Source organism: Podarcis gaigeae, assembly GCF_964106915.1.
Source record: "Podarcis gaigeae genome assembly, chromosome: 1".
Taxonomy (NCBI): Eukaryota; Metazoa; Chordata; class Lepidosauria; order Squamata; family Lacertidae; genus Podarcis; species Podarcis gaigeae.
In genome coordinates this window covers 78,279,889-78,305,665 of record NC_139678.1, presented here as the reverse complement: position 1 = coordinate 78,305,665, position 25,777 = coordinate 78,279,889, and the positions used below count along the sequence as shown (strand labels likewise).

Here is a 25,777-nt window from a genome sequence, read left to right as displayed (position 1 = left end):
GGAAGTCAGGAGGGGGAGCGGGTCTGGATCAGGACACAGTAACGCAGGTCTACACAATGCGGGACACCTTGCCCCCAAATCAAACGGAGCCCATCAACCATGTCGTATCTTCAGCTTATCTAGGGGCTTGACAACTCCATTTCTGGCAGCAAAAATCAAAGGCATGTCGAGTTCCTGGTGGGCCATAACATGACCGATGAGCCACGTTCGGCTTGGCTAGTTGCAACGCGCAAGGATTATTAGGTAGCCTGCCGTATGACGACCCACCAAATCTACACTCAACTCAAACTGCCCTGACAGTCTTCGCTTGAGGCTCCAGCTTATTTAAAGGGCTGCGGGGAAAGGGGCGGATTGATTTTTTTTTAATGGTTTCTTTCGGGTTCTCAAACTATACTGAGCTGGCCTTGTTTATATGTGTATCCCTCCGCACCGAATCTTGCGAGTAAGCGTGCAAACGGCCTTCATGGTGTCCTTCCGCGGCGGAGAGAGGTGTAGAAACTGCAGAGGCGAACGGGGATGGGTTGCTGTACCTCGCTCCGGCCTGTGGAGTTAAAACGCTAAGGTAAGAATCTCTTTGGCGGCGTATTCCTCCGCTCCCTCGCAAGGAGGTCTTCTCCCAGCCTGCCGTGTCCCTCCGCCGCTTTTGGAGCACACAAGCAGGAGGCGCTTCTTCTGGCTGTGCGAGGAAAACAGGGGGTCTGGAAGGAAGACAAAAGACTTCAGCGCGCAGCGAGGATTTGCCTCAGTGGGTCTGGCTCGGGGCGCCCGGTGTTCCTCGAGGAAGGAAGGACCGTGCCCGGGTTTGTTGTTGCTGCGCCGCAGGGTCGTCGTGAGGGGACTCGAGGACTTTTTCTCTCGGGGCCCGGCGGATGGATCTCTAGGTAGCTTTCCCAGATATCGTTCGCCCTCGCCGCCGCCATCTTGGATTTTAATCCGCCATTTTTCCCCTTGGAATTATTATTTTTATATATATAGATGATTAATTTTTTTCGCCTCTGGCCGAGATTCTGGACGGCGGCGGCGGAGGCTTTGTGGACCTGCGGGGTCGCGGCTGGCGAAGAGGACTGCAGTGCCCAGGGGCAGCTAGGAGGTGAGTGCTTGGCGGAGGCGGAACGAGGGGAGGGGACGGAGGTGTGTGTGTGTTTGGGTGTGGGGGGGGGGTGTCCTGGAACTGGCACGGCGGCGGCGAGGGCCCCACTCCTTCCGGGGAGGGGGCAGGATGGAAGCGAGGCCCCCTCAGGCTGGGCAGGGCCCGAGGTGGGGCGACGACCCGTTGGCGAAGTGGGGGGGGGAACCTGCTTCTCGTGACGAAGGAAACGAGGGTCTTCGGGGGCAGACATGTGGGGAGGGGCTTCGTTTCTCTAAAGGGCATCAAATAAAGAGATGGCATCGTGCGCTTCGTTCCCCCTCTGGCGCCCATAGATGAAGACAATACGGTGGGGCTGGGAGGGCGGGCGGCGAAGGAGGCGATGGGGATGGCTGGGGCCGGCAGGAAGAGCCTTTCCTTGGAGGTGGCGGAGAGGGTCGTGTCAGTACTTGGGAAGGGCCACCAAGCGCACCTGGGGAAGCAGTCGGGCAGCTGTCCAGCCTAGGACGAGGTGCTCCGAGCACCCCCCCCCTTAGCGGGGATCTGGCACCAGGTGCTGCTCATCGCACACCTGCCCGCTGCGTCCGCATTTCCATTGAACTCTAGAGTGTCATATTCATGGAGGTTCCTAAGTGACTCCCCCATCCAGGCCTAGGCCTCTGCTTGGCTTCCCCAGATGGTATTGGGCACGGGGCGCCTTCGGACCGCTTTTATGGGTCTGGCAGGGGAAGGGGAGCCACCCCCGAAGATCGGACGGGCCACTTAGGCTATTTAGGTTTTAGAAGCACCCGCAGAAAGCGGCGCTGGGCCACCAGTGGCTGTGAGACCCGCAACACACCCATCTCCCGGTTGGCTGTGACAGCTGGCATCCCTCCTCCTCCTGCTGCGCTGCTTCGGCGTTTAAGGGGATGCGGATCTTCGGAGAGGTGGAGCTGGCACGGGATTTCTGTGATAGGTGGCGAAAAGGCAGCTTGATCCTGGGTGTCTTGTTTTCCCAGCTTTGAGCTGGGCTTGGGGTGCGGTGCCCGACACGGAAAGCAGATGTGACTGAATCGGGCAGGGCTGCCTTGAGTGGAGGAGCATTGCTCCCGGCCTTTGAAGAAGGCGAGAAGCGACCTCTAGGGGGCACCGTAGTTTCAGCTAAGGGTCGGAAAGTAGAATAGACTTACCTCCCTGATCCAGCTGAGCTGCAAAAGAAGTTTGTTCTAATCCTGTCAGCTGTCAGGATTTGCCGGCTAGTTTCGCTCTGCATGAGATTCGAACAAAGCTGTGTGCAGAAATGCTTATTAAACTAGGAAACTTGTTTTGGCTTTTCCACCACAGACACCTGATCACTGAAGAATGAATATAAAAGAGTCTTTTAATTATTGACTGAAATTCCATGATTTTTTGTTGATGGTTTTATTAGGGTTTTTTTCATATGTAAAATGAACCCAGTTTCTTCTAAATACAATATGATCAGTAATCTCCTACAGGGGTATGGAACATGCAGCCCTCTAGATGTTCCTGGATTACAACTTCCATCATCTTCCTTGACCACTGACCATGCTAGCTGAGGCTAAGGAATTGGAGTCCAAGAACATTTGCGGGGCCCCAGGTATCCCAACCTTCTCACCCGAGAAAGCAGTTTTTTCTTTCCACTAAAATGTTTGTTTTAAAGAACATTGTTGTTTTGAAACAGAAGGAAATATTGGTAAGCAATTGATAGTTACTAGTGGGAAATTATGTTCTTGCCTTTTGCTTGAACAAGCAAATGCTGAGATCTAGGTGATGGGGAGTAGAGTGGTTTGATTATTTTTATAGTCTGTTCATGGATATCTTAGCATTCTCAGAAGCTAATTGGGATCGCAAGCAGACTTTCCTAATAAATCTCTTGCTCAACCACTGTTGCCCTGCAGTATAGAGCTGCATGGGACTGCTGGCTGTGTTCTTCAATCAGTTCATGCAAGGCAATGATGTTGTCCATTAGGCTGAATATTTGCAATGCACAGGGATTTCTTACTGATGTCAATACAGAAAGTGCCCCTGTAGGATTGAAAACCGCTCCTATATATATTGTTCTCAGAACTATTTCTTACAAATAGCTATTGAAGGCTGCAGGTGGGTCCCACGTGGTAGAATTATTGCCTACACACAGAAAACTAGAATACTAGGGAGAGGTTAGGCTAGAATCCTCTCTGACCTCCTAGTTTCTATGCCTAGGCAATTGAATAGAGCAGTATTCAGTCACATGAATCCCACCTACTGAAATGATGACGCCTAGATAGATTTCAGACCATCTGCTCAGTATATCCACCATTGTTGTGGACAAATGTTTGTTCATGGTGTATCATAACAGAAGTTATATTTTGCATTTGTTTTTCATGCCAATTCATTGGAAATGTAGGAGGCATTTCTTTGCACGCTTAAAGTAAGAAATTGTCTAGGATGCATTCTTAAATGCTTTATTGCATATTAGTGAATTTAAGAAGCTTTTTCTTGAGCTGGATGAGTCTTGAACTGTGTGATTTGACTATGTAGATAACATTTCATGAGGTATTAGTTAAATAAAACTTAAAATAAAGTAGCAAAACCCAATTGGCAGAGCATTCCAAAACCCCAATCTTCTGTGCTGGAGAAGGTTTCGGATGGAGCAAAGTTGCCCCTCTGCCCAGCCCTTCCCTGTTCTGTCACTGGGGCAGCCCTGCTGGCAACTGGCAAGGAGTGCCCAAATTTCCCAAAGGGTGGGTATAAGCAGCCACTGATAATACCCCTTCCAGCGGTAGCCAGAGGAAATACCTGAAGTTGGGCATTTCAGAGACAGAAAGGGGCAGGACTGGCACAGGACCTATCCCTGCTAGCATCAAATGACAGTAGTGGAATTGCTCAATCCAACTCCTTTGCTGTGCCAGATGGCAGAGCATAGGGGCAGTTTTTCCTTCCCACACCTTCCACCCTGGTTAATGTGAGCAACAGGGCTGTGGATGCAGTGGTTTGTGGTGCCACTTCACATAGCCATGCTGTTGCCTGTCAGGGATTAGGACAGCCTTCTTAAACTCATTTTTCAATATCTGTAAGTCACTTCGTGTGCAGGTTTTTTTTTATTCTGTACTGTTTTAGAACTTACTATGTTGTAGTTGTATTTGGTACCTGTCCAAAGTGAGCCTAATAACATAAAAACAGAAAAAAATACACCAAACCTTTGTCCTGTAGTTTGTTTGTTTTTGCCAAAAATGGACAGCCTCCAAACTACCTTTAGTAAATGACTAGATTAATAAACTTTATGAATTATCATTAATGTCTAAGGTCCTAGAATTAGATGATACTAAATTTAGGGATTAAATAAAAAATCATTTAATTCATTTTAAAAAATTAATTTAATTCTAGCCACTAGGTGATATTTTGGTGCTTAAATTGTAAATTCTCCATATTATTTCATGATTCTAATATTTTTTATTCTGATCAAATAAATGTGTGAAACAGTCATTGTGATGTATCGACAGAGCACTACTCTGTTATACCTATTAACCCATGGGATTGCGCAAAAGTGCAGTATCTATTGCTGATGTGATTCTGGCATAATACCCTAGTTACAACCTTACATTTAGTGCTATCAGTTTGTGCATCATGTCAGCTCTATCACTTTGCTGGTGAGTTGCAGGATTGATGGAAAACATCTTGGTTAATCACTTTGGGCTGACCTGGGTCTGGGTCAAGAGGTGTTTTCTGCTTCATGTAGGTCAGCTCTGTAATTTTCTGGAGTACACAGGTACGCATACAGGATTGGACATAAACGAAATAAACTGGTCAGCATTTTGCAGAATTGAGCTATCTGCAATTAATTGCGTTTAAAATCAGTGGCCCTTGCTTCCAACAATAAATGTATGCAATTTGCAGTTGTAGTAAGTAGTTTTTCTAGCAAGATTTATAAGTCTTCTTCATATAAAGATTCTGAGCCATTGATAATGTAATTAAATTGCACTGACTTCATCTTAATATTGAGTAATTGGCAACCTCAAGTGAAAAAAGCTGGTCAAAGGGACAGCTCTTGACTCTTTATTTTCCTGAAGTTGAAGGTAGACTTCCACAGCAATTCAGTTTTAAGTAAAAAGGATATTAGGACAGAATGGGTATTCAACTGAAAGTAATTGAGTATGGGTAAATAACGTCCACACTTGGATTACAGGGATCAGTGGAATACTTGTTCCTGTTTTAATGAGATCCTTATTTCCATGTATACTCTCTTTGACCTATAGTCTGCTTCCCTTCCTCCCCCCTTTTCCTTTCGTTTAGCTTAGACCTGAAATGAATGCTACATGTTGAACTTCCAGTCTTTGCTCCCTCCCTTTTATTCCTAGTACAGTTTGAATACGTAAGAGTCACTATCAGAGTTTGAAAGCACCTGCAATACTGTGATGAACAGAAGCTGGAAACGTTTTGATTACACTTGAGTACAGAATCCTATTCTAAACCAACTCTGGTGCTAGGACTGTGCTCTGTGGTACTGAAGCAATTTTTTTTTTTTTGTACAAAATGGTAGGATCATTTTTGTTTGTATTTATTGGATGGCTTAGGATACCTGGGCTGATGTATATGTTTTAGTTTAAACAATTTATTCTGCTTCTGATGAACCTTTAAAATAGGTTGTTATTAATAGCCTGTCCCCATCAATTTTTCAACCACTGGTGTTTGGTACAATACATAGACTAAAAAAGTTAGCAAATAATGTAAATACTTTGATACTTAGTATTCAAATCACAGTTTTCCAAAGTGCAATGTTTGCTCCCTGGGAGGGGCGCTCCAGCCGCTACAGGTGCTTTTTGCTCTTACCTAGATTATTAGATCCTTTGTGATACTCATAGCGAATAGCCTTGACAGACTTTATTCAACAACTTTTAGCAGTTTTCTTTCATTTGGGATTAAATACTTCAAATAATAATGAACCCCATGGTGGATAAGGAATAGTGGATTCAGTTCTGTTTATTCAGTTCTAATTATAATAGTCTGGATTTGTGCATTAGAACATGTAGCTGTTTGGAAGACCTCAAAGCTGGAATACCTACATGTTCTTTGACAATCTGAAATCGGTATTGGAAGAATTCTGTGGGGAATTGAAAGAAATGGGTGGGGAAATGAAACAGGCCCAGTACATTTTCTCAAAGTGAAGAAACTTAAGAGTTTTTAAGAAGCATGCCTTCCAGGACTTTGATCCCTCCATCTTGATAGTTTGGTACGTAAGCAGGTGATATCTAGATCAGTTAAAATGGAATGTGAATATGAGGTCTTGCCCATTCTTTTTTTAAAAAAAAATCTTCCCAGCTAGCTAGCTAGCTATTGATTGATTGATTGCTGTGACCCAAGCAGGTAATAAGTTTTAGGTGAGGAAAGGACCACCCCCAAATTTACAGATACTCTCCCATAGGGCAGTGGACTCTCACCATCAACTTGACCTTTTAAAATAGTTGGGATGCAAAAGCTCTAATAGTGCTAATAATTTCATAGGAAAAAATGTTTCTGAAATTCCCCCCCCCCAAAAAAAACCCCCAATCTAGTGGTGCATACAACACAAGAGTCCAGTGCATGTACTCTGGGAAGTGGGGGGCAGGAGAATATTGTGCAGCTTTCTTGTGTCTTCAGGAATGAGCAACATCCACATTTCTAGACAATAATTCTGCATAAAACTGAAACATTTCTTCTCATTCTAGGACAAGCATCCAATGCTAGGCAGTTGTTCTAGAAACTGCCATAAGACTGCGGCCAGTCCATCATTCAGACAGCTTCAACACCCCTAACCATCAAGATGACGGACGTTTTTCATGTCTGTTAAAAATTACATATTTTAATATTTAATATACTTCCCATTCTACTATGGGGCTGTTGGTGGTCTCCCATTAAAGGGACTCATTGAGACCACATCCACAGTTTCAGCAATGTTGCTGCATTAAATGCTTGGGACCACTGACAGCCTCTGATGTACTGGTTGCAAGCCCACCCAGAAGCATCTTGTCCAGACTGAAGGCAGTTATGTGGATATGCTAAAGAACAGTTAACCTGAGCATTTACTTGATGCCCTTCCCCAGAACAATCAACCATTATTCAACCACTGATCTAGATACAGATACCTCTGCTCCACAATGCCTTTACAGCTGCTTTGCCAGTAGAACACTGATGCTGACTACTGCTGAGTACTTCCAGAACAGCAATAGGTTACTTTGGTGGCCTGTCAAATTCTGCAACACTTTCTTCCTGAACTTTGTACTTGCATCCAGTCCCCTCTGCTGACATCACAGTATACTGCTCCTGTATCCTGCTTCATACTCCTTTATGTTCCTGTCTGCTTTCTAAATGAATTCGCTCATCCCCAACTTTGCCTTCACTTTTTGCTTTGGAGTGGATCTCTTGGTAGCTGGTCCACAATGGATTAGACCAGACTATTGCTTTTTGCTTTTCCTTCTGTTCAGGCAGTGGAATAAGGCTCCCTACAACTCAGCTGGTGAAAGGCAGCAAATCAGGATTCAGCCTGGAGTCACTCTTGAAAGGGACTGCCTTTGCTTGTTACTTTCAGAGTGCCTCACCAAACCCACAAAAAGGATAAGTGTTTGAGTACTAAGAGTGCTGCTGTTTGCTTTTCAGACTGTTTTCTCTTTTAACAAAAATGTAATTAGTGGGAAGTGCAGTTACATTTCTGCAGATATGTACTTACAACAAATCATCTTTTTCAAGTCAATTTCTTGTCATGATTTCTCATACTGAACCAGTGCTGCAAAAAGTTATTCCAGAAGATATAATACAGGTGACTCTGAACTTATGCTGGGGTTACATTCCAGGGATAGCCAAAATTGCATATAGTCAAAATGTATTGGGTTCGATGACGGATGGGATTGCCAAAGTCTTTTTTCTTGGACGCTTGCCCCATTCCCTCCTCCTTTTTTATTTTTATTTTTTTGCTAAACACACGAAGCTAAATGCACACAGTTTAAATGTTTGTAAATTGTGAGTTGCTTTTAATCCTCAAAGTAGAAAAATGGAAGAGTTAAAGCCTAACACTTACTCTCATCAACATATGGAATATAGGTGAGCATTGGGAACTGGAAAATACTGAGTTGCTTGTTCTCTGTATTATTGTCAATAGTGAAACCAGTAGTCAGTTTAATGACTAACAGTAGTTAACAGCTTGTAATTTGAAAGAGATGAATGCAATTATGTGTATCTAGTTACCACGATTAAAGCTTTTGCTTTCATGTTATTTAAAACAGGCTTTTGCCTGGTAGCTTTTACACAGTAAGGAATTTCATGCAGGGAAATGCATAGATTTCCATGTATGTGAATGAGCAGGTTGATAGTAGAGAGACAGATCACTCTGTTGTCTCCACCAGCCTTCTGAATACTGTGGTGGCTGTGGAGGAAGGCATGCATCACATCTTGCATGGAAATGCAGTAAACTGGTAGAGAAAAAGACAAAGGAATCTGTTCTTCCTCTACCTGCTATACATGTTAGTCATGGAGAAAGGAAAACCCCTTCTTCCGTAAAGGACTGCTAACTTTTCTGGACTTAATTTACAAGACTGGATTTTAAAAGCTGAGACTTATTCTGGTAGTAAAAGGTACTTTGTTATTGTATGTTCCAAACACTTAGTCTAAGCTTTGTGGTTGACCCTTCCATGAGTGAGTACAGCAAACCCCAGATCAGGCAATATTATTGGAAAACGAATTACAGACAATGACTGATTAACACACATCCGAATTTTGCACGATTGCACATGTGCACCAAACCTGGAAGTGACCTTAAAACATCACTAAAAGGGTGGAACAGGGGGAACGAGGCAGGGTGTGCTTATATGCACTCTGAGGCCAGGAATGGAACCCCTGCATGAAATGGTCATCAACTGTAATATACCGTCGTACCTTGGTTCTCAGTTCATTCGGAAGCCGCATCGGACATTCGGCTTCCCAAAAATGTTTGCAAACTGGAACACTCACTTCTGGGTTTGTGGCGTTCGGAAGCCAAAACCTTCAAGTTGCAAGGCGTTCGAGAACCAAGCTACGACTGTAGAACTCTGGCAACTTAAATGTATTGTAGTGGTAGTTGAAAAATGACTAGTTTGAGCTGAATTTACAAGTATGTCTGTACACTGTACAATAGGGATCAAATAGCTCATGTTTTCTTTTTTGCCAATAGGGATTTAGGGTTCCTGTAAAGATGAGTTCATTCACAGACAGTATTTGTGGAGTATATTTTTTTCAGAACTGTATTTTATATGTTCTGTTGTTTTTTGTTTTAATGTTGTACACTGCTACGGTATTATTAAGTGTTTAGCAGTCTCTACATGCTCCAAATACCTAATATTCTGTGCATTGCCCACAGTATGTCAGTTATAGGCAATCAGACATATGCAGTAAATAAATAAATACATCACAGCAGTGTTTTTGACTGTTGTGTATTCTCTTTCTACTAGGAAGCTGAACAACAATTAACTTCTTAAAGCCTTTGGAAGAAGGACTAAATGCAACGGGGACAAATTGCCTGTGGGAATGAAGTGGCTGGGAGAATCCAAGAACATGGTGGTGAATGGCCGGAGAAATGGAAGCAGATTATCTAATGATCACCATCAGAACCAGTCCAAATTGCAGCACCCTGGAAAGGAAAATCCAAAGACTGGCAAAAATGGCGTTGAGAGACGGTCAAGCAGATGTATGTATATGCTAATGTGATAGGAGTGATCTCTAGTTAATTATTTGTAATTTCTGGTTTCCTTATGGAATATTGTGGTGTGCATTTTTAATGTAATAAATGTATTTGTTGAGTATATTGTTTTCTCTGTACCTATTTACATTGTTTCTGGTTAACAAATTGCTTTATTGCATGACAGATTAATGTGGTTGAATAATTCTTTCTTATTTCTGAAATAAATCTTAAGTCCCAATAAATGCTTAAATGTGAATATTCTTCTATATTAAATGTGAATTATCAGAAAAATTGTGCATACCTCAATTTTTCCACATTTATGTTGTGTCCCAGAAAAACAAGGGATTATGCTACAGTCTACAGCTATGAAATCAGTGGGAGATTTGTTGTTTACTTCACAAGGATATGGATTGTGGTCTTGGCGTTCATGGAAATAGTTGCAAGGACCTTGTGTTTATTCAGTTTAATTTTGATTTACTTATTTCTTAGATATTAATAAAAATGATAAAATTGAGATTAAAAATCTGATGATCCTGCTCTATCATATCTAAGGAGAAGGTTGACCATTGTGCCCCAAGACACACTGTACTACTAAAAGGGTATTGGTATTGCATATCCATATGCAACTAATGACAGAAATAAGTTTGCCACCTTCAGGCATCTGTATATGGTGTTGAAAGATAATCTTTATACAGAAAGATCCTTCGTAATTCATTCTAATTATGCAGGTGTTTGTATTTCATGTGCCACTACAAATTTAAGTTGGTACAAAATTTGGCTGCCTGAAATTATTAGCTCTAACTTTTTTAAAAAGCAGTGGTACAAATATTTATTCAGAGAGTGGTCACCTGTGTTTCCCTGCTCCCATCTGCCTACAGCATTGGCTGCTTTTCCTTTTGCACTTTTAGAACCTAGAAATTAAGAGCCTTAAAAAAGGGATAGGGATCCTTCAATATCTGTTCTCCATGCTGGACAGCAAGTGGGATGCTCTGTCTCATGTTTCAGGCCTAATCTGAAGCTGGAAGGGGCTCTGCTAATAAATTTTGACAACATGGTCACATTTTAAGCAAGACAGAGCTCATGCACATGGTCTACTTGCATGATTTTTCACTTTCACAGAACAGTATTCATAATCTCATAAGAGATCACAGCTCCCTTATGCTGGTCATTGACCAAACGCATAAGCAGCTTTTTCTGCAAGTCAACTATTGGCATACAATTGGAAACAACTCCGCTATGTTAAGTAGGGCTATACTACTGATGCTTCCAACTGCGCTTCAATTATTGTTTAATTTTAAGCAGCTGTTGTTTAATGTTATAAGGGAAGTGAGATAGCTATGTGGCTCTTTATCATTAAAATAGAGAAAGATTTGCCCAAAAGCAATTTCTGCATGTCACAGTCAACCAAGCATGTGCTAAGCATAAGGCCAGTTTGAGAAACTGTGTCTTCAAAATATTTGAAGTCTTTATCTACTCAGCATTCACTAACCAACAGAAAACATTGTTAGCTCTCTGGTTGGCAGGTTATATAGCTTCCACGACTCATTTCACCAGCTCCAAATGTATGGCCCTGATGTCTTCTTCCTTCCCTGTTTTTGCCAGAATAGAGCAAAAGTTTTGAAAACCGAAATATTGACTTTGGATACCAATTAAATGCATGCATGGCAATTTCTATAATTTATTTTGCATATGCAAATATTCCCAACCTAAGCTTTTCAGGATTAAATAAACATTGTGTGCTTCAGTTGGAAATGTGCAAAGCAAGACCAATATAAAATGAAATGCAATATACCTCTTGCAAAATGTTTTGTGGGGGCATTTAGGATGACATGTAGGCTTCATCTGAAAGGCACCACTGGTCATTTGGTCAAATACAAATAAGATAGAGGACTAGTTTCTTTCTAGAATAGCATCACCGCTGCCCCCCTGCCAATCTTGTTTAGAATATATTTGTTTAGTGCTAGTTATATATTTAATAGTACTAATAATACCAAACAACTTTGGTGTCATTTGGTGGCTCTTTATGAATATTCAGTGATGCTGAATTAATCATTATGTCACCAAATAGTTTCATGTGGTATAAATTGGTATAAACTGAAGTTTAGGGGCCTCATTCGTTACATTTAAAACGCTAAATTCCCCAAGGTCAGAGTGATGTATACATTTAAAAAAGACTATAAATCAAAAAATAGGATGTGATTGGAGTCATACAGCAGAGACCCATTCTCCCATCTTATGCTGCCTCCACTTTGAAATTCAACATTGGGACAAATCACATTGGTCTCAAAGCTGTTGCTCATGTTGTTGTCCATGGGATTGCCTCTTAAATGGGGAAGATCCAGAAGAGTCAGTAGTCTATTTTGGCTAATGCTAATATTTCTTTTGATTTATGCAGGTAGTGGTGGTTCGGGATTTGAGGGCCAAAGTCGCTACGTGCCTTCCTCTGGAATGTCTGCCAAGGAGCTGTGTGAGAACGATGACCTAGCAACTAGTTTGGTTCTTGATCCATATTTAGGTTTTCAAACACATAAAATGAACACTAGGTAATTTGCTTTGCTTTATCTATCTAGAAAACATAAAACTTTGTGTGTATTAATAGTAAATAAAAACGTAGATCTGAGCTCTCAAATTCTGCTTGCTTTAAAAAAAAACCTTTCAAATAAAACAATGTGTTCGGAATTGTGCTTCAAATATTCCCTTGGGACCAGAATGTTTGGCCAAGTAGACTCGTTCATTTATACTTTGTTTAATCTCCATTGTCTGCACCAGGTGAGGCTTTAGGCTAAATCCTATAACCAAAGCTACAGAAATTCAGCTGCCAAAATCTTGAATTATCCAGACCATTATATATGTGTTCCCACATCTTACTATTCATGTGCTGATTAGATTTCTCACTCATTAACAACATGGACAGCCATTACGATCAATCATCATTTAATGATTGATTGCTGCCTTTTATCACTCAGATTAGCTTTTATTAGGTGATTTGCTTGAGGTAATATGATTTGCAGATTGAACATGTGAGTTCTCCATTTATTGTTGTATTTTGTTGTAGGAATCTTTTCTTGTTATAATTCACATTCTTCTTGTTTTTCTATGTACTATTGAGCCCACAATATAATTTTTAGTTAGGTGGGTTCCATTTCTGTTTACTATCCTGGCACCAAGCTCAGACTTCAGCATAATAAATAACACTTTTAATAGCCAACCTCTAAAGCATCTTGCTGAACTTAACATTTCATACTGGCTCAGGAGTGTACACAGCTTAGAAGCTTCCGGAATGCTCTGCAGCAACTGCACCACAGATGAAACAAGACTGACTCCTCAAAACAGATTTGTCTTGGGTGGGGGGAGACACAGTCCCATTGTACAGGCAGAAGTCCTTCTGGTTACAGAGCAACTTTGTTGAATGTAATCCTGTGAATTGTAAACCAAAGAAAACTTGGGTTAATGCTTGTGGCTTGTTTCAAAAAATCTTATGAGAGTCCAGGTTTGGATGGCACAATAAACCAGACTGACTGACTTTATCTGTCATGTGGCAGGAGTGGGACAGCACTCCAGGAACCTTTGGGTAGGATGTGCCAGTAAGATGCATTTTCACATTAAACCATAGTTTGTTTTAAACAATAGTTTAATGTGGCATATAGAGCAGGCCACTGTAGAGTTTTGAGATTCCTGTGGGGAGGAGATTCTAAGAAACTTGGAGATTTGTTTCTGTGTCGCTGTCTTTACTCTGGCTTTATTAGATGAGATCTTTCTGCTTAGACACACTTTAAATTGAGTTTGAATAATCTGTCAGATTGTGGTGGCTTCAGGTATTAGGAGAACTTATTTCTGGTTGAAACTCATAGAATCATAGGAGGTTATTTTTCATAAGCCCTTGAAAAGAATGTTGCTTTAAATATTTCAATTCTGGATCTTCCTGCATGTTGACTTGGTGGGGGAAATGTTCTAATTCATAAAATGGTTGCTCTTTAAAATACCTATAAGCCTACTTAAAGATAATGCTCTACAAAAAAAGATAATGTTCTCCAAAAAAAATGGTCCAAAGTGATGTCTTTTGAACATAGAATCCACATCTGCTTGATCAAATCCTGGTTTAATAAGCTGGGATATACATGAGCTGCTCACACTCACAAGCAGCCTGTTTGCTCCCACCTCACCCTTCACACGAACCAGGAAACAAAGCAGAACACTGTCGTTAACCATAGTTTCTTGTTACAGTGGTACCTCGCAAGACGAAATTAATTCGTTCTGCGAGTTTTTTTGTTCTACGAGTTTTTTCGTCTTGCAAAGCACGGATTCCCTGGGTATTAACGGTTTTAAGAAAAAGGAAACAAACTCGCAAAACGTTTTCGTCTTGCGAAGCAAGCCCATAGGGAAATTCGTCTTGCGAAGCAAAAAACGAAAAACTCTTTCGTCTTGCGAGTTTTTCGTCTTACAAGGCATTCGTCTTGCGAGGTACCACTGTACGTGGGAACTTCGGTTAATGGCTTCCAGACAGGCCAGAATTTGAAAGGCAACTTTCAATTACAGTTCACTGCATCTTCCTGATGTGTTTCACTGCTCATGTGAAGGGAGAAACAAAGCTGGAGCAGAAGGGTTGCGTGCAAGTTTATGAAACTCATGCGTATCCTGTCTTATTAAGCCAGGATTTGATTGTGTGAGCTGAGCCAGTGTACCTTGTCATCTAAATGAAATTATTAATGAATTTCTGAAGAACACATTTCAGCTGTTTATAAAAAAGAATCCAATCACAGGGTTGTTGTTGTTTTTTTAAAAAAAGAAGTTTTTATTCACTCTATATTCATTAATCTCTTCAGTTCCTTCCTCTATCCCTGTGCTGGAGATGTTTTTGATATATTTAGTTCAGTAATGGTTTCTGACACAGTGGTCATGAGACAGTCGGGATAGATTAACCACTGCAGTAAGAAGAAGATGAGTTAGAGATGAGATTTTCAGAATATTACATTTTCGACTTTCACTTTTATTTTAAAATAAGGGCAAATTTTGCAGCAGAAAGCAACTTGCTGGTCCTCAGCCTAACCACACATACATTTTGACTTCTTCACAATTTGAGGCATAGGTCATCATGTGTATTGGAGATATGAAAGTAAATAGTCCTAGGGAGCTAGGTCTGATGCCTTGCTCTTTAATAACCGACTGAACATTTGTGTAGAAGCAGCACACATTGAGTCAGTTTGTAAGTGTTTCTTTACACTGGCAGCATAATCTTTTTCCTTTGACTGACATCTTAGACTCGTCTTGCTATGGCAGGCTAGAGAACCTGACCTGTGGCCTTTGAGATACTGTCAGCCTCTATCTCGCAGTGGCCTCAGCCAGTGGGGCCTGTGGTGAGGGATGACTGGAGTTACAGCCCAGCAACATCCCATGGACCACAGGTTTCTTTCCCCCGTGGTATGGTTTTTTGTAGCTTGTAATTATTGATGGATAACTCATTCAGTGTGAAAATCGGTGCTCCTGTTTACAGTTGGAGCTGGGGAATACACTTGAACTAGATAACATCTTGTTTGGGTCCTGAGAGCCATTGAATTGAGACCTACCCCAATAAAGTCTGAAATACAACTGTGAAGGTCTATCACGATTCCTCAGCTGCTGGTTTTCAACAGTTTGACAGTCCAAGAGGAATAGGCCCCTGAAATCCCTAGGGTTTTTTTTTTTAAAGTTATTTGTCATAAATTTTCTTCCCACTCCATCAATTCTTTGTGATGAGATTGGAAAATGCTTAAGTATTTCTGTGTTCTGCCCAGAAGCTTATTCTTGCTTTCTGATTATACTTCCAGTCAATGCTGTGTGAGCTAGTGTTACCTAGTGTGACCCCAGAGTCAGCCATGACTCTTTTTAAATAATGTGCCACTTTTCTATAATCAGTTTGAGAATAAGTGTTTACTACAAGTGATCTTGACGGTTTTACCAGAGTACCTTGCTGGGGAAAATGCTATTCCCTTTTAATACCTCAAGAACTCTGCATATGCAGGCTAGAGCCCCAATAATTTTCTATCCCCTATTTGTTCATTGTGGAAACCAATATTTTTGCTTGTGGGAATCTTTGATTGTTAGAGCTCTTCCTTTGTTTTTGTTTGTTTCCCATATTAGAACTCACTTTGCTTGCAGTAGTTTGTGGAGAGAGCTGCACAAAATGCTCTGTTGGGAGCCACCTGGAGTGGCTGGGGAAACAGGCAGATGGGTGGGGTATAAATAATAAATTCTTCTTCTTCTTCTTCTTCTTCTCCTCCTCCTCCTCCTCCTCCTCCTTCTCCTCCTCCTCCTTCTTCTCCTCCTCCTCTCTGGTAACCAGAGAGTTGGCTACTGTAATGAACTATAACTTCCATTGAAGACAGTTCAAATACTTTAATTAGTTCAGATTGCTGCTGCCTGACTGCTAACTGGGGCTGAGCTGTGACACTGTTGTTTTTTACCAGCACTGTAGCAGTTTCACTGGCTCCCAGTCAATTTCCAAGCTCTATTCACAGAGCTGGACCTTCTCCTGCACCATTGCATCTGACTGACTAAGTCATCATCTAAGGTGAAATAGATGGAAACCAGGGAGAGGGCTTTTATTGTTGTTGCAGCCGATCTTTGAAAGGAATTCCCTGCCACCTGTGTTAATTTCTTAATACCAAGTAAAGATCTTTGGAGTACTCCTGGATCCAAATTGGCCTAGGTGACCTCAGTGACTAGGGGTGCCTATTTCCAGCTTTGTCTGGTTCACAGCTTCCAGTCTCTTTTAGACAGATATAACTAGTATCGGGACAGCTATCTCGAAGCAGCACTGGCAAGAAGTAAATATTCTTGGGTGTATGGTTCAAGATGCCAATTAATAGTGGAGTCCTGTACTTTCTTATTATCAAGTTGCAGGCATGGGTGAATGTCTTATAGACACACTCCATAGAATTCCAAGTGGCTGAAAAGCTTATTGCTATTTGTCCATGGTGAATACATATTTTTTTTAGTTCAAGATTGGGTTCTTTTCATACTCTCTGTATTGTTTTTAATATTCGGTTAGAAGCCGCCCAGAGTGGCTGGGGAAACCCAGCCAGATGGGCAGGGTATAAATAATAAATTATTATTATTATTATTATTAGTAGTAGTAGTAAAGGTAAAGGTAAAGGTACCCCTGCCCGTACGGGCCAGTCTTGACAGACTCTGGGGTTGTGCGCCCATCTCACTTAAGAGGCCAGGGGCCAGCGCTGTCCGGAGACACTTCCGGGTCACGTGGCCAGCGTGACATCGCTGCTCTGGCGAGCCAGAGCCGCACACGGAAACGCCGTTTACCTTCCCGCTGGTAAGCGGTCCCTATTTATCTACTTGCACCCGGAGGTACTTTCAAACTGCTAGGTTGGCAGGCGCTGGGACCGATCAGCGGGAGCGCACCCTGCCGCAGGGATTCGAACCGCCGACCTTTCGATCGGCAAGTCCTAGGCGCTGAGGCTTTAACCCACAGCGCCACCTGCGTCCCTGGTAGTAGTAGTAGTAGTACTTAATCCATGATATTTTCAAGTAAGAAACACTCATTTGCAAACGAGGGTTTGCAAGGGATATTTAAGAACATGTTAGGAATTATAAAAATGAGAGAATTATTAAATGCAAACTGTCCTACATCGAAACATTTAATTGAAAGCAGACATTGATAAAATATCTTTAAAATGTTTAGAACGTTTCCTCTCTTTTGACTTGTTTTTCAGCCCAAATAAAATTGATACTAACATTTGTTGTCACCAGACTAGAAAATATTTAAGGTTTCATACCCACATCTAAAGTCACTCTGTGTCTTGGGATATGTGCTTCTAAAAGCAAGCATTTGTTCTCAATACATAGTAGTTATATTTGATTTTTGGCTAGGATTGATGAAAGTATTCTGTACACTTTGAAAATTTTGAACTTACACTTTTTTCTATGGCTTATGACAAAGGGGGGGACTTCAAGAGTATATTGCAAATGATTTTGTTTAGCAGTTGTGCAGTCCGATCCTATGCATGTTTACTTGGAAATCACATTGAGCTCCATGGACTTGCTCTGTAGAAAGTGTTCAGGATTGCAGCCTTAATGCTTCTGACAGAAATGTTGGGTCGGGTGGCTTCTTAACCCCAGTAGCTCACACAGGGAAACTAGACTATAAAACTGCAAGATATTCATAGATTTACACTGCTAGTTTTTGAACCCAGGTAAGTCCTTTATTCTAATGGTTACAATTTTAGAAATTTGTATTTGTAATGACAATGCCTGCCTGTTACCACCTGAAATCTTAAGGTTCCAGTTTGTAATAATTTATTGTAGCCAAACTCTTCTTAACCTTCTGTTTTAGTTTTCCTCAAGCTGATGCCCTCCAGACATTTTGGAGGACAATAACTTTTATACCTGACAACATGACCAATGGTTACTGCTGTTAAATATTTGAAAGTCTCTTTCAAACTTCCCCAGCACTGATCTCCTAAGCAGGTCAGGTTCTTTAATTGTAAAGATAAAATCCCCATTCCCATAGCTGTTCTTGTGATTCATCTTTACATCTGAAAGTCAACAGCAACACAGGATGATATTTTTAAACAACATTCCAGCATTCCAGATGTGGCTCCCCCAGTGTCTTGTGCAAGGGTACTGATGTTTCCCTATGCTTACTGGAAACACTACACCCCAATGTGTTCATTGACTGCATTTACCTTTAGCGTCATCTCATAGGGCCATATCCTGACCAAGATCAGCACTTCCTAACTTCTTGGTGTGCACAAATTTCAGCAATACATTCCTTTTCCTCTCTCAAAGTAATTCCTGAGACTGTTGAATAATGTAGTCCTTGAGGAACTCATCCAGTTTATTCTTTGCTTGTGTTAGTAAAACTGATTTTCACTAGAAGAAATAACTTTTCTAAGGAATGAGGGCAAGAGTTTTGGAATCTTCCTGTGGCAGACTACATACCTTAGAAATGTGGCCATTGTTTTGAATTTGTGCCTAGAATACCAAATCAGTTGCACAAGATTTTTGAATTCCACTGCTGGTGTCAAGAGGGAGACAGAGTGCCTGCTTGCTTGTAACCATTTTTGGCTATTGGTCTGCAATGCTATGTCTGCATTCTAAGATTATACCTGAGGTGTGGTCATAGATTGTGGGGATGATGCCATACAAATTTACAACAATCTGTACACAGATTGGGGCCATGCCCAGTTTCCAGCTTTGCTTGCTTGGAAATGTAATTTCTTAAACAATGTTACATGGAATAAAGCACCACTCAATACTTAGAGTTGTGTTGTGTGTTAAGCATCTTTAAGGGTTGGTGCCAATGGCTCTAATTTTGAGGGTGAAGTGTGTTGTTTCAGTGCTGCTAATCCCTGTAACCCAGATGTGTGGGATATGTCAGTCTAGACTGCTCTGCTGCAAGACAACATGACTGACAAGAATTGGCACTGGTTTTGTTTTGTTTGTTTGTTTATTTATTTATTTTGGTATTTCTGTGCCGCCCCATAACCGAAGTTCTCTATGTTACATCTGCACAGCTGGCTTCCTACATGAGTGCAGGTGCCTCAGAGGAAAAGACTCTTGTCATTCCCATTAATGGGACACTTCCAACTGTTAACAGCTGCCAGGTATGCTGCTTAGAATACAACATTCCAAATAAACATCTCCACAGCTCTGTAAATAAGGAATCTAATAGCTGTGTTTCTGTTACATTTATTTCCTTTAATACTCAAGAGTTGTGTAGAGCCTGCTGATGGCAATGTTCATTTTCATTTATGGTCCTCTCTCAGTGATTGCTCTAGACATATATAAAGTAAGTAAGCGAAACATGACTAATATCTTGCTTTTTAGATTTCGACCAATAAAAGGAAGGCAGGAGGAACTGAAAGAGGTGATTGAGCGTTTTAAAAAAGATGAGCACTTGGAAAAAGCCTTCAAGTCCTTGACATCAGGTGACTGGGCCCGGCACTATTTTCTTAACAAGAACAAAATGCAGGAAAGATTGTTCAAGGAACATGTAGGTATATTTATACTTAATCCAAGTCCAAGTTAGTGTTTGGTTTACAACGTGTTGTGAATGTTACTAACTGAAACTGCTTGTGTTGTCTACCCTTGCTTTTAGCTTCAGCAAATACTGCTTTGGATTTTTTTTAAAAAAATATCAAATTGATAGAAATTAATTTAATGGAAATTTATGGAGACTGTTTTCCATAGTTAACTGGCCAACATGGTCGAAGCTATAATGGTCTGTAGGTACACCACTAGTGTGAAGGGACCATGAGGGCCATCTAGTCCAACCCCCTGCAATGGAGGAATCTTTTGCCCAACGATGGGAGAAAGATGCAGTCGAAAAGACTGTTCAGAAGGAATAATAGGAAATAATTTATTATTTAGTAAATGCCCTCCATAGTTACAGACAGGTGCAGATTGAACACTGCTGATTGTTTAACCATGATTAAGTGTTCACTGGGATTATGTCTGCACTGCCCCCAACTGAAGGTATATATGACATTGAATTGATGCATTAAAATAATCAGGCTACAACTTTGCCTTGTCAGTAAGGTATGGGTGGTATTTATGTAGGTTTTACTCAGAGTACACCCATTGAAATTAATGAAAACGTGAGCCCATTAGTTTCAGTGGATCTGCTGTGAGTAAAACTAGTTGAATGCCACCCTAAATTTATAAGTATTGTAGTGGGGTGGTGATAAGTTTTCCCCTAAAAGGCCTGCAGACTGAATTGAGGGGGGAAATGAGGAACTCTGAAAGTACTTTAGAAAGATAAGACCTAGTACTCAATGTATTGTATTGAAGCTTTTTTTTGGGGGGGGGGAGCATAGAATTTGAGTTCCAAGCCATAGATCTCCGGAGAGTTCATTGTTGTACAGTACTTGATGTCTAGACTAAACCAGCTTCGGATATCTTGGGCTAGGATATTCAAGAATGAAGGCCAAACTCTTCAATTACGAAGATACTTTCCATCCTCCCTTTCTCAGCATAAGAGTGAAGGACAGCACTTTTCATAAAACCGTAGAGTTGGAATGGGCCTTGAGGGTCATTCAGTCCAAACTCTGCAATGCAGGAATAGGCAGCTGTCCTATATGGGGATCAAACTTGCAATGTTGGCATTATCAGCACCATTCTTTAGCCAACTGAGTCAATTTAAGGACAATGTTAAAGGGGTTGTTTTATGAAATCCATATTTAGCCTGTATTTTTCTTTAGTGTAAAGTGATGTGAAGTGAGTTTGTGAGAGGATTGGCCACATAAAAATAATAAGCTTGTACACCAGGCATCCCAAAACTCGGCCCTCCAGATGTTTAAGGACTACAACTCCCATCATCCCTAGCTAACAGGCCCAGTGGTCAGGGATGGTGGGAATTGTAGTCCCAAAGCATCTGGAGGGCCGAGTTTGGGGGTGCCTGTTGTACACTCATCAAACAACAATACAGTGGTACCTCGGTTTAAGAACAGCCCTGTTTACGAACTATTCGGTTTATGAACTCTGCAAAACCGGAAGTAGTGTCCTGGTTTACGAACTTTACCTCAGTGTAAGAATGGAATCCGAATGGTGGAAGGGCACCGGCAGTGGCAGGCCTCATTAGGGAAAGGGCGCCTCGGTTTAAGAACAGTTTCGGTTTAAGAGCAGACTTCCAGAACGGATTAAGTTCATAAACTGAGGTACCACTGTATAACATAACAGAAGCAGCAACTCTATCTCTGCAACCCAGTAAAAATTGTTCCATAAATGCAACACAGAATAAGTTTATTTTTAAGGTCCATTTTAAAACTTCTGGTGCTTGTCTAATCTCATTTGAAATCAAGTTGCCAGATGTGGAACAACTGATTCACATCAAGTAATGCAGCTGTTCTGGATAATTTCTTTTCTCTCCCCCCCCCCCCTTGCAGGTATTTATTTATTTACGAATGTTTGCAACTGACAGTGGATTTGAAATATTGCCATGCAATCGGTATTCATCAGAGCAAAATGGAGCCAAAATAGTTGCAACAAAAGAGTGGCAAGTATTGCAATAATATTAGTGCTACACCAAGTTCTCGTGATGTTCAATTTCTGATATGAAACTTGCTGATGGGGGAGAACGTGGGGGACTTGCTTTCTATCCCCCCCCCCCCCAGTTTTTAATGTTTGCTTTCAGCCATTGTTCCTCAGATCTGCTATCTCTTCTTCAGTGCTACTTTTTTTATTTCTTTGAGTGATCCCACCCCATCAAGCATGCATCCACCCACGTTTTGGAAGCACATTCCAGTGCCCAGTTGGACCAACTTTACCTGCTCTGCTATGATACATTAGTTTTTTTACCACAGTGTGGTCAGATGGGGAGCATTCTCTGGGGATTGTAGGAAGCTGAATTACTGTTGGAAATGACATGTACTAGAAGTGCAGTGAATTGCTGATTACAGTTGTACCTCTAGTTGTGGACATGATCCGTTCCGGGGTGCCATTCGCATCCTGAAAAGTCTGCAACTAGAGCGGCACTCCTGTGCAAGCACGGAGCGCGATAGAGCACTTCTGCGCATGTGCAAAGCACGCAGAACGCTTCTGCGTGCACATGGCAAAACCTGGAAGTATACACTTCTGGGTTTGCCATGTTTGCAACCCGAAAAGCCACAACGTGAAGCAAATGCAACAAGAGGTATGACTGTAGTTGGAATTGTTTCACTTCAGAGATACCATGTACAGTCTCCTGACTTTTTAATAAGAAGTTATAAAAAAAGATTTCCTTGCCTAGCCAGGGGGACAAGTGAACAAACAAATGTACAGAATGCAACTATATTTCATCCCTTTAAAATATTTTTATGCTGGAGAAAGACTGCATTAATAATATGTATTGTTTGTTCTGTTAACGAAAAAGTTTCTTCCTTCATTTGTTAGGAAACGAAATGACAAAATAGAGTTATTGGTGGGTTGTATTGCTGAACTCTCTGAATTAGAAGAGAACATGCTGCTCAGACATGGAGAGAATGACTTCAGCGTCATGTACTCAACACGGAAGAATTGTGCTCAACTGTGGCTTGGTCCAGCTGCATTCATCAATCATGGTAAGTAAAAAAAAATATACAGTGGGATTAATTGTTATATTCAGGACTACTTTTAATTTTTTCTTGATTTGGAGTACATTTCTCTCCTGTGTTTTATTAGAATGATCTAGATTACCTTTAATGCCCTTTTAAAATGTGCAATATTTTTCTTACTTAGTGATACACCTAATTGTTCAGTTGAGTATTACCATAAGTAAATTAGTATGGAACCTTACTTTAGATATTTGTAACTATTCATGTTCCAGGTCTTATCAGCAGCTAATTGATTTTCTTTTGTACTTTTTTCAGATTGCAGACCCAACTGTAAGGTATGTGGTCAGGGTTTTAAAATCCTCCAAACTAGCTTTTTAAATATATGGATGTTTTAAAATTATTTTTGATTAACTGAGTAATGCTACATGTCCCTTATTGCCCTTCATAGTTTGTGTCAACTGGCCGGGATACAGCATGTGTGAAAGCTCTGCGCGATATTGAACCTGGAGAAGAAATTTCTTGTTACTACGGGGATGGGTTTTTTGGAGAAAATAATGAATTCTGTGAATGCTACACATGTGAAAGGTATGTTCTAGTCATGTAAACAGTGAACTGAGATACAGTGCAGTTGCACTGTACACCTGCGTTGTTGATCTGTGCGTGTGTCAGCTAGTCTTGCAAGAACTTGACTTCAGCATCCAAAAGTAATTCCCCTTCCATAAGAGGTACATTGATATCTCATGCATTCTTGTGAGCCCTTCTGTGAGCCCTTCTCTGATGTCCTCCACTGAAAAGAATACATGTGAAAACTGGACTGCTGTGAGTAGCTGGCATTTGATTTGTTGCTTGAAATTCAAGCACACTCTGTGTTTGAAAAATTGCCATGTGTGAGGTATTTCATCAGTGCCAAAACACTAGAAAAGAATGGTAACTTTGTAGATTGCCCATCTTCTCCCCTCGCTCCCACTACCACAGTAGACATGTAGAATTAAGTGTGGGAAGTAGCTCCAGAGCTCTTTCTGTATAATTCCTATCTCCTTCTCTGCCATGGCTCCCAGTTCCTACTCTAAAGGCAAAATTGCATGCTGTGTCAGCCAGGTTCTTGAAAATCAACCCAAGAGTGATCATGCTTGGGATCAAAAGAGCTGTTCAAGCTCGCATCAGGAGCTTCTGTTAATTCTGTTAATGTTGCACAGACAGCTTTGGAAACCTCATTTGCAAACAAGCTTCACAGCTCTCCAGATTTTCCATGCAATGTAGTATTCAATTTGCATAGAATTGAAACTTTGCCCCCTCCAGTGTACAGTTATTTGAATCTTTGCATGCATCACACATTAAATTAAATCATACTTGAGCAATGCTCTTGTTTTACCCAATTCCTTATTATTCTATAATGTTGTGTGCCCGTTAAATAAATAAGTTACACTGTACCATTTTTCAACTTAATACTAATAATTTTATTATTTGTACCCCGCTCATCTGACTGGGTTGCCCCAGCCATGCTGGACGGCTTCCAACAAAATATAAAAACACAATGAGACATCACACATTAAAAGCTTCCCTATACAGGGCTGCCTTCACACATAGTTGTTTATCTCCTTGATACCTGATGGGATGGCATTCCACAGGAGGGGCACCACTATCAAGAAGGCCCTCTGCCTGGATCCTTGTAACTTCACATCTTGCAGTGATGGAACCACCAGAAGGCCTTTGGAGCTAGACTTTAGTTGCAGAGCTAGTTTAAGATCCCTTGGTTCAGTTAAAGTAAAAAAAAAAATCCCAAAAAACCCACCACTGCTGCTTGAAAATTTTGATTCTGATGTCACACTATTTTCACTATGATGATTTAGCTGTAGTTGCCTTTTCTTTCTTTATCTTCATCACTACCACACATTAAGAGAGGAAACTGCAATTTAGGGAAAAAAATATGCCCCAGTGTGCTTCCTCTACAATTTTTGCTCTGAGCTACATAAACTGTTGTTTCTCTGGGGCCACTTCACATGTTGCAGGAAGTGCCACTGTGTGTATCATACTATCTTTCGTGAAATGTGAGAGCTGTGTTTGACGATGTGCACATAGTACTGGAAAGCTTGGAAGCCTAACAACATTTGTATACCGCTTGATTGTAGTAATTTAACAGTAAAGGACAGTAAACATGTGAACATCTACATGTCTGTCTAGGCTCACCTGAACAAATAGTTTTAAGTCGGCACTGAAAGGACTACTGGGCAATAGAGTGGTCAGTAAACCAGCAGCAACCCCAGTTGAGCTCTCTGGCCCAACACCAGGGCCCAGATCCTCTAAGTCCATTCCAAGATAAAGAGGTTTTCTGATAAAGGAGTCTAGCCTGGTTCTGTACAGGGTACCCAAATGGGCACAGCTTAGACAGGTCAGACCCACCTCACTCACCCAGCCAAGTCTTGGTAATATTTGCCAAAACAGCCCCTTCATACATAATCAGGTAATGAATGAACATGGTCTTACTATGGACTGACCTGGAATTCAGTAACTGCCCCACCAGATCAGTGGGCTCAATGGATAAACTACCAGTAGCTTCTAGAGGAGTAGGAGGGCTAAAATGGGGGTCCGGGACCAAACATCTAGGCCACTGCCACAGATGAACAGCCTTTCCACTCCAGCTATACCTTTCCTTGCCCACCATCACTGAAACTGGGACAGCATCTTCATAACTCTCTGCTACCTGCCTACCCAGGCACATCCTAGCACTTTCACTTGGTATCACTACATACAGCTGAGAGATTAGGACCACAGATAATGAACAAAGGACTGGTAGTAGGCACATCCCACACTATTAGACAGAAGATAGTAATGCATGTATATGCATATGGTCAAAAAATCAAATTGTGGATCCTGGGTAAAAGGAAACTTCACAGAGAAGCAGGCATTTCTGTATTTTGTAAAGTTGCTCATAGTAAAATAAAGGTATGAATTTTCCTACTCAACATTATCATCCAGAACTTGGAAATAAAGAAGATGGTATTAAAATTTGCTTGAATTGTT

At 41.2% G+C, this 25,777-nt stretch overlaps 1 protein-coding gene and 1 long non-coding RNA gene across 7 annotated transcripts in view; one reads left to right on the top strand and one right to left on the bottom strand.

The window, feature by feature from the left end:
- Window positions 1-440: 440 nt before the first annotated feature.
- The window catches only part of KMT5B (lysine methyltransferase 5B), a 31,240-nt gene continuing 5,903 nt past the window's right edge, over window positions 441-25,777 (top strand). The window contains exons 1-9 of one of the 6 annotated variants that reach the window (XM_083756631.1): window positions 518-1,090; window positions 6,772-8,140; window positions 9,523-9,758; window positions 12,148-12,295; window positions 19,575-19,740; window positions 21,632-21,741; window positions 22,617-22,783; window positions 23,072-23,091; window positions 23,205-23,341. In XM_083756631.1, the coding sequence (XP_083612757.1) occupies window positions 9,599-9,758; window positions 12,148-12,295; window positions 19,575-19,740; window positions 21,632-21,741; window positions 22,617-22,783; window positions 23,072-23,091; window positions 23,205-23,341 (908 nt within the window). In that variant the 5' untranslated portion in view covers window positions 518-1,090; window positions 6,772-8,140; window positions 9,523-9,598. Of the gene's footprint in view, window positions 1,091-1,160; window positions 1,258-6,771; window positions 9,366-9,488; window positions 9,759-12,147; window positions 12,296-17,490; window positions 19,352-19,574; window positions 19,741-21,631; window positions 21,742-22,616; window positions 22,784-23,071; window positions 23,092-23,204; window positions 23,342-25,777 lie in introns of those variants that run through there. The other 5 variants (XM_083756632.1, XM_083756629.1, XM_083756633.1 and 2 more) reach the window with 5 other exon arrangements.
- Window positions 12,309-16,777, bottom strand: LOC310825419. The gene is made up of 3 exons (XR_014555299.1): window positions 16,199-16,777; window positions 14,234-14,875; window positions 12,309-13,982 (listed from the first exon to the last, which is right to left on the bottom strand). It is a non-coding gene; the product is annotated as an uncharacterized lncRNA (long non-coding RNA).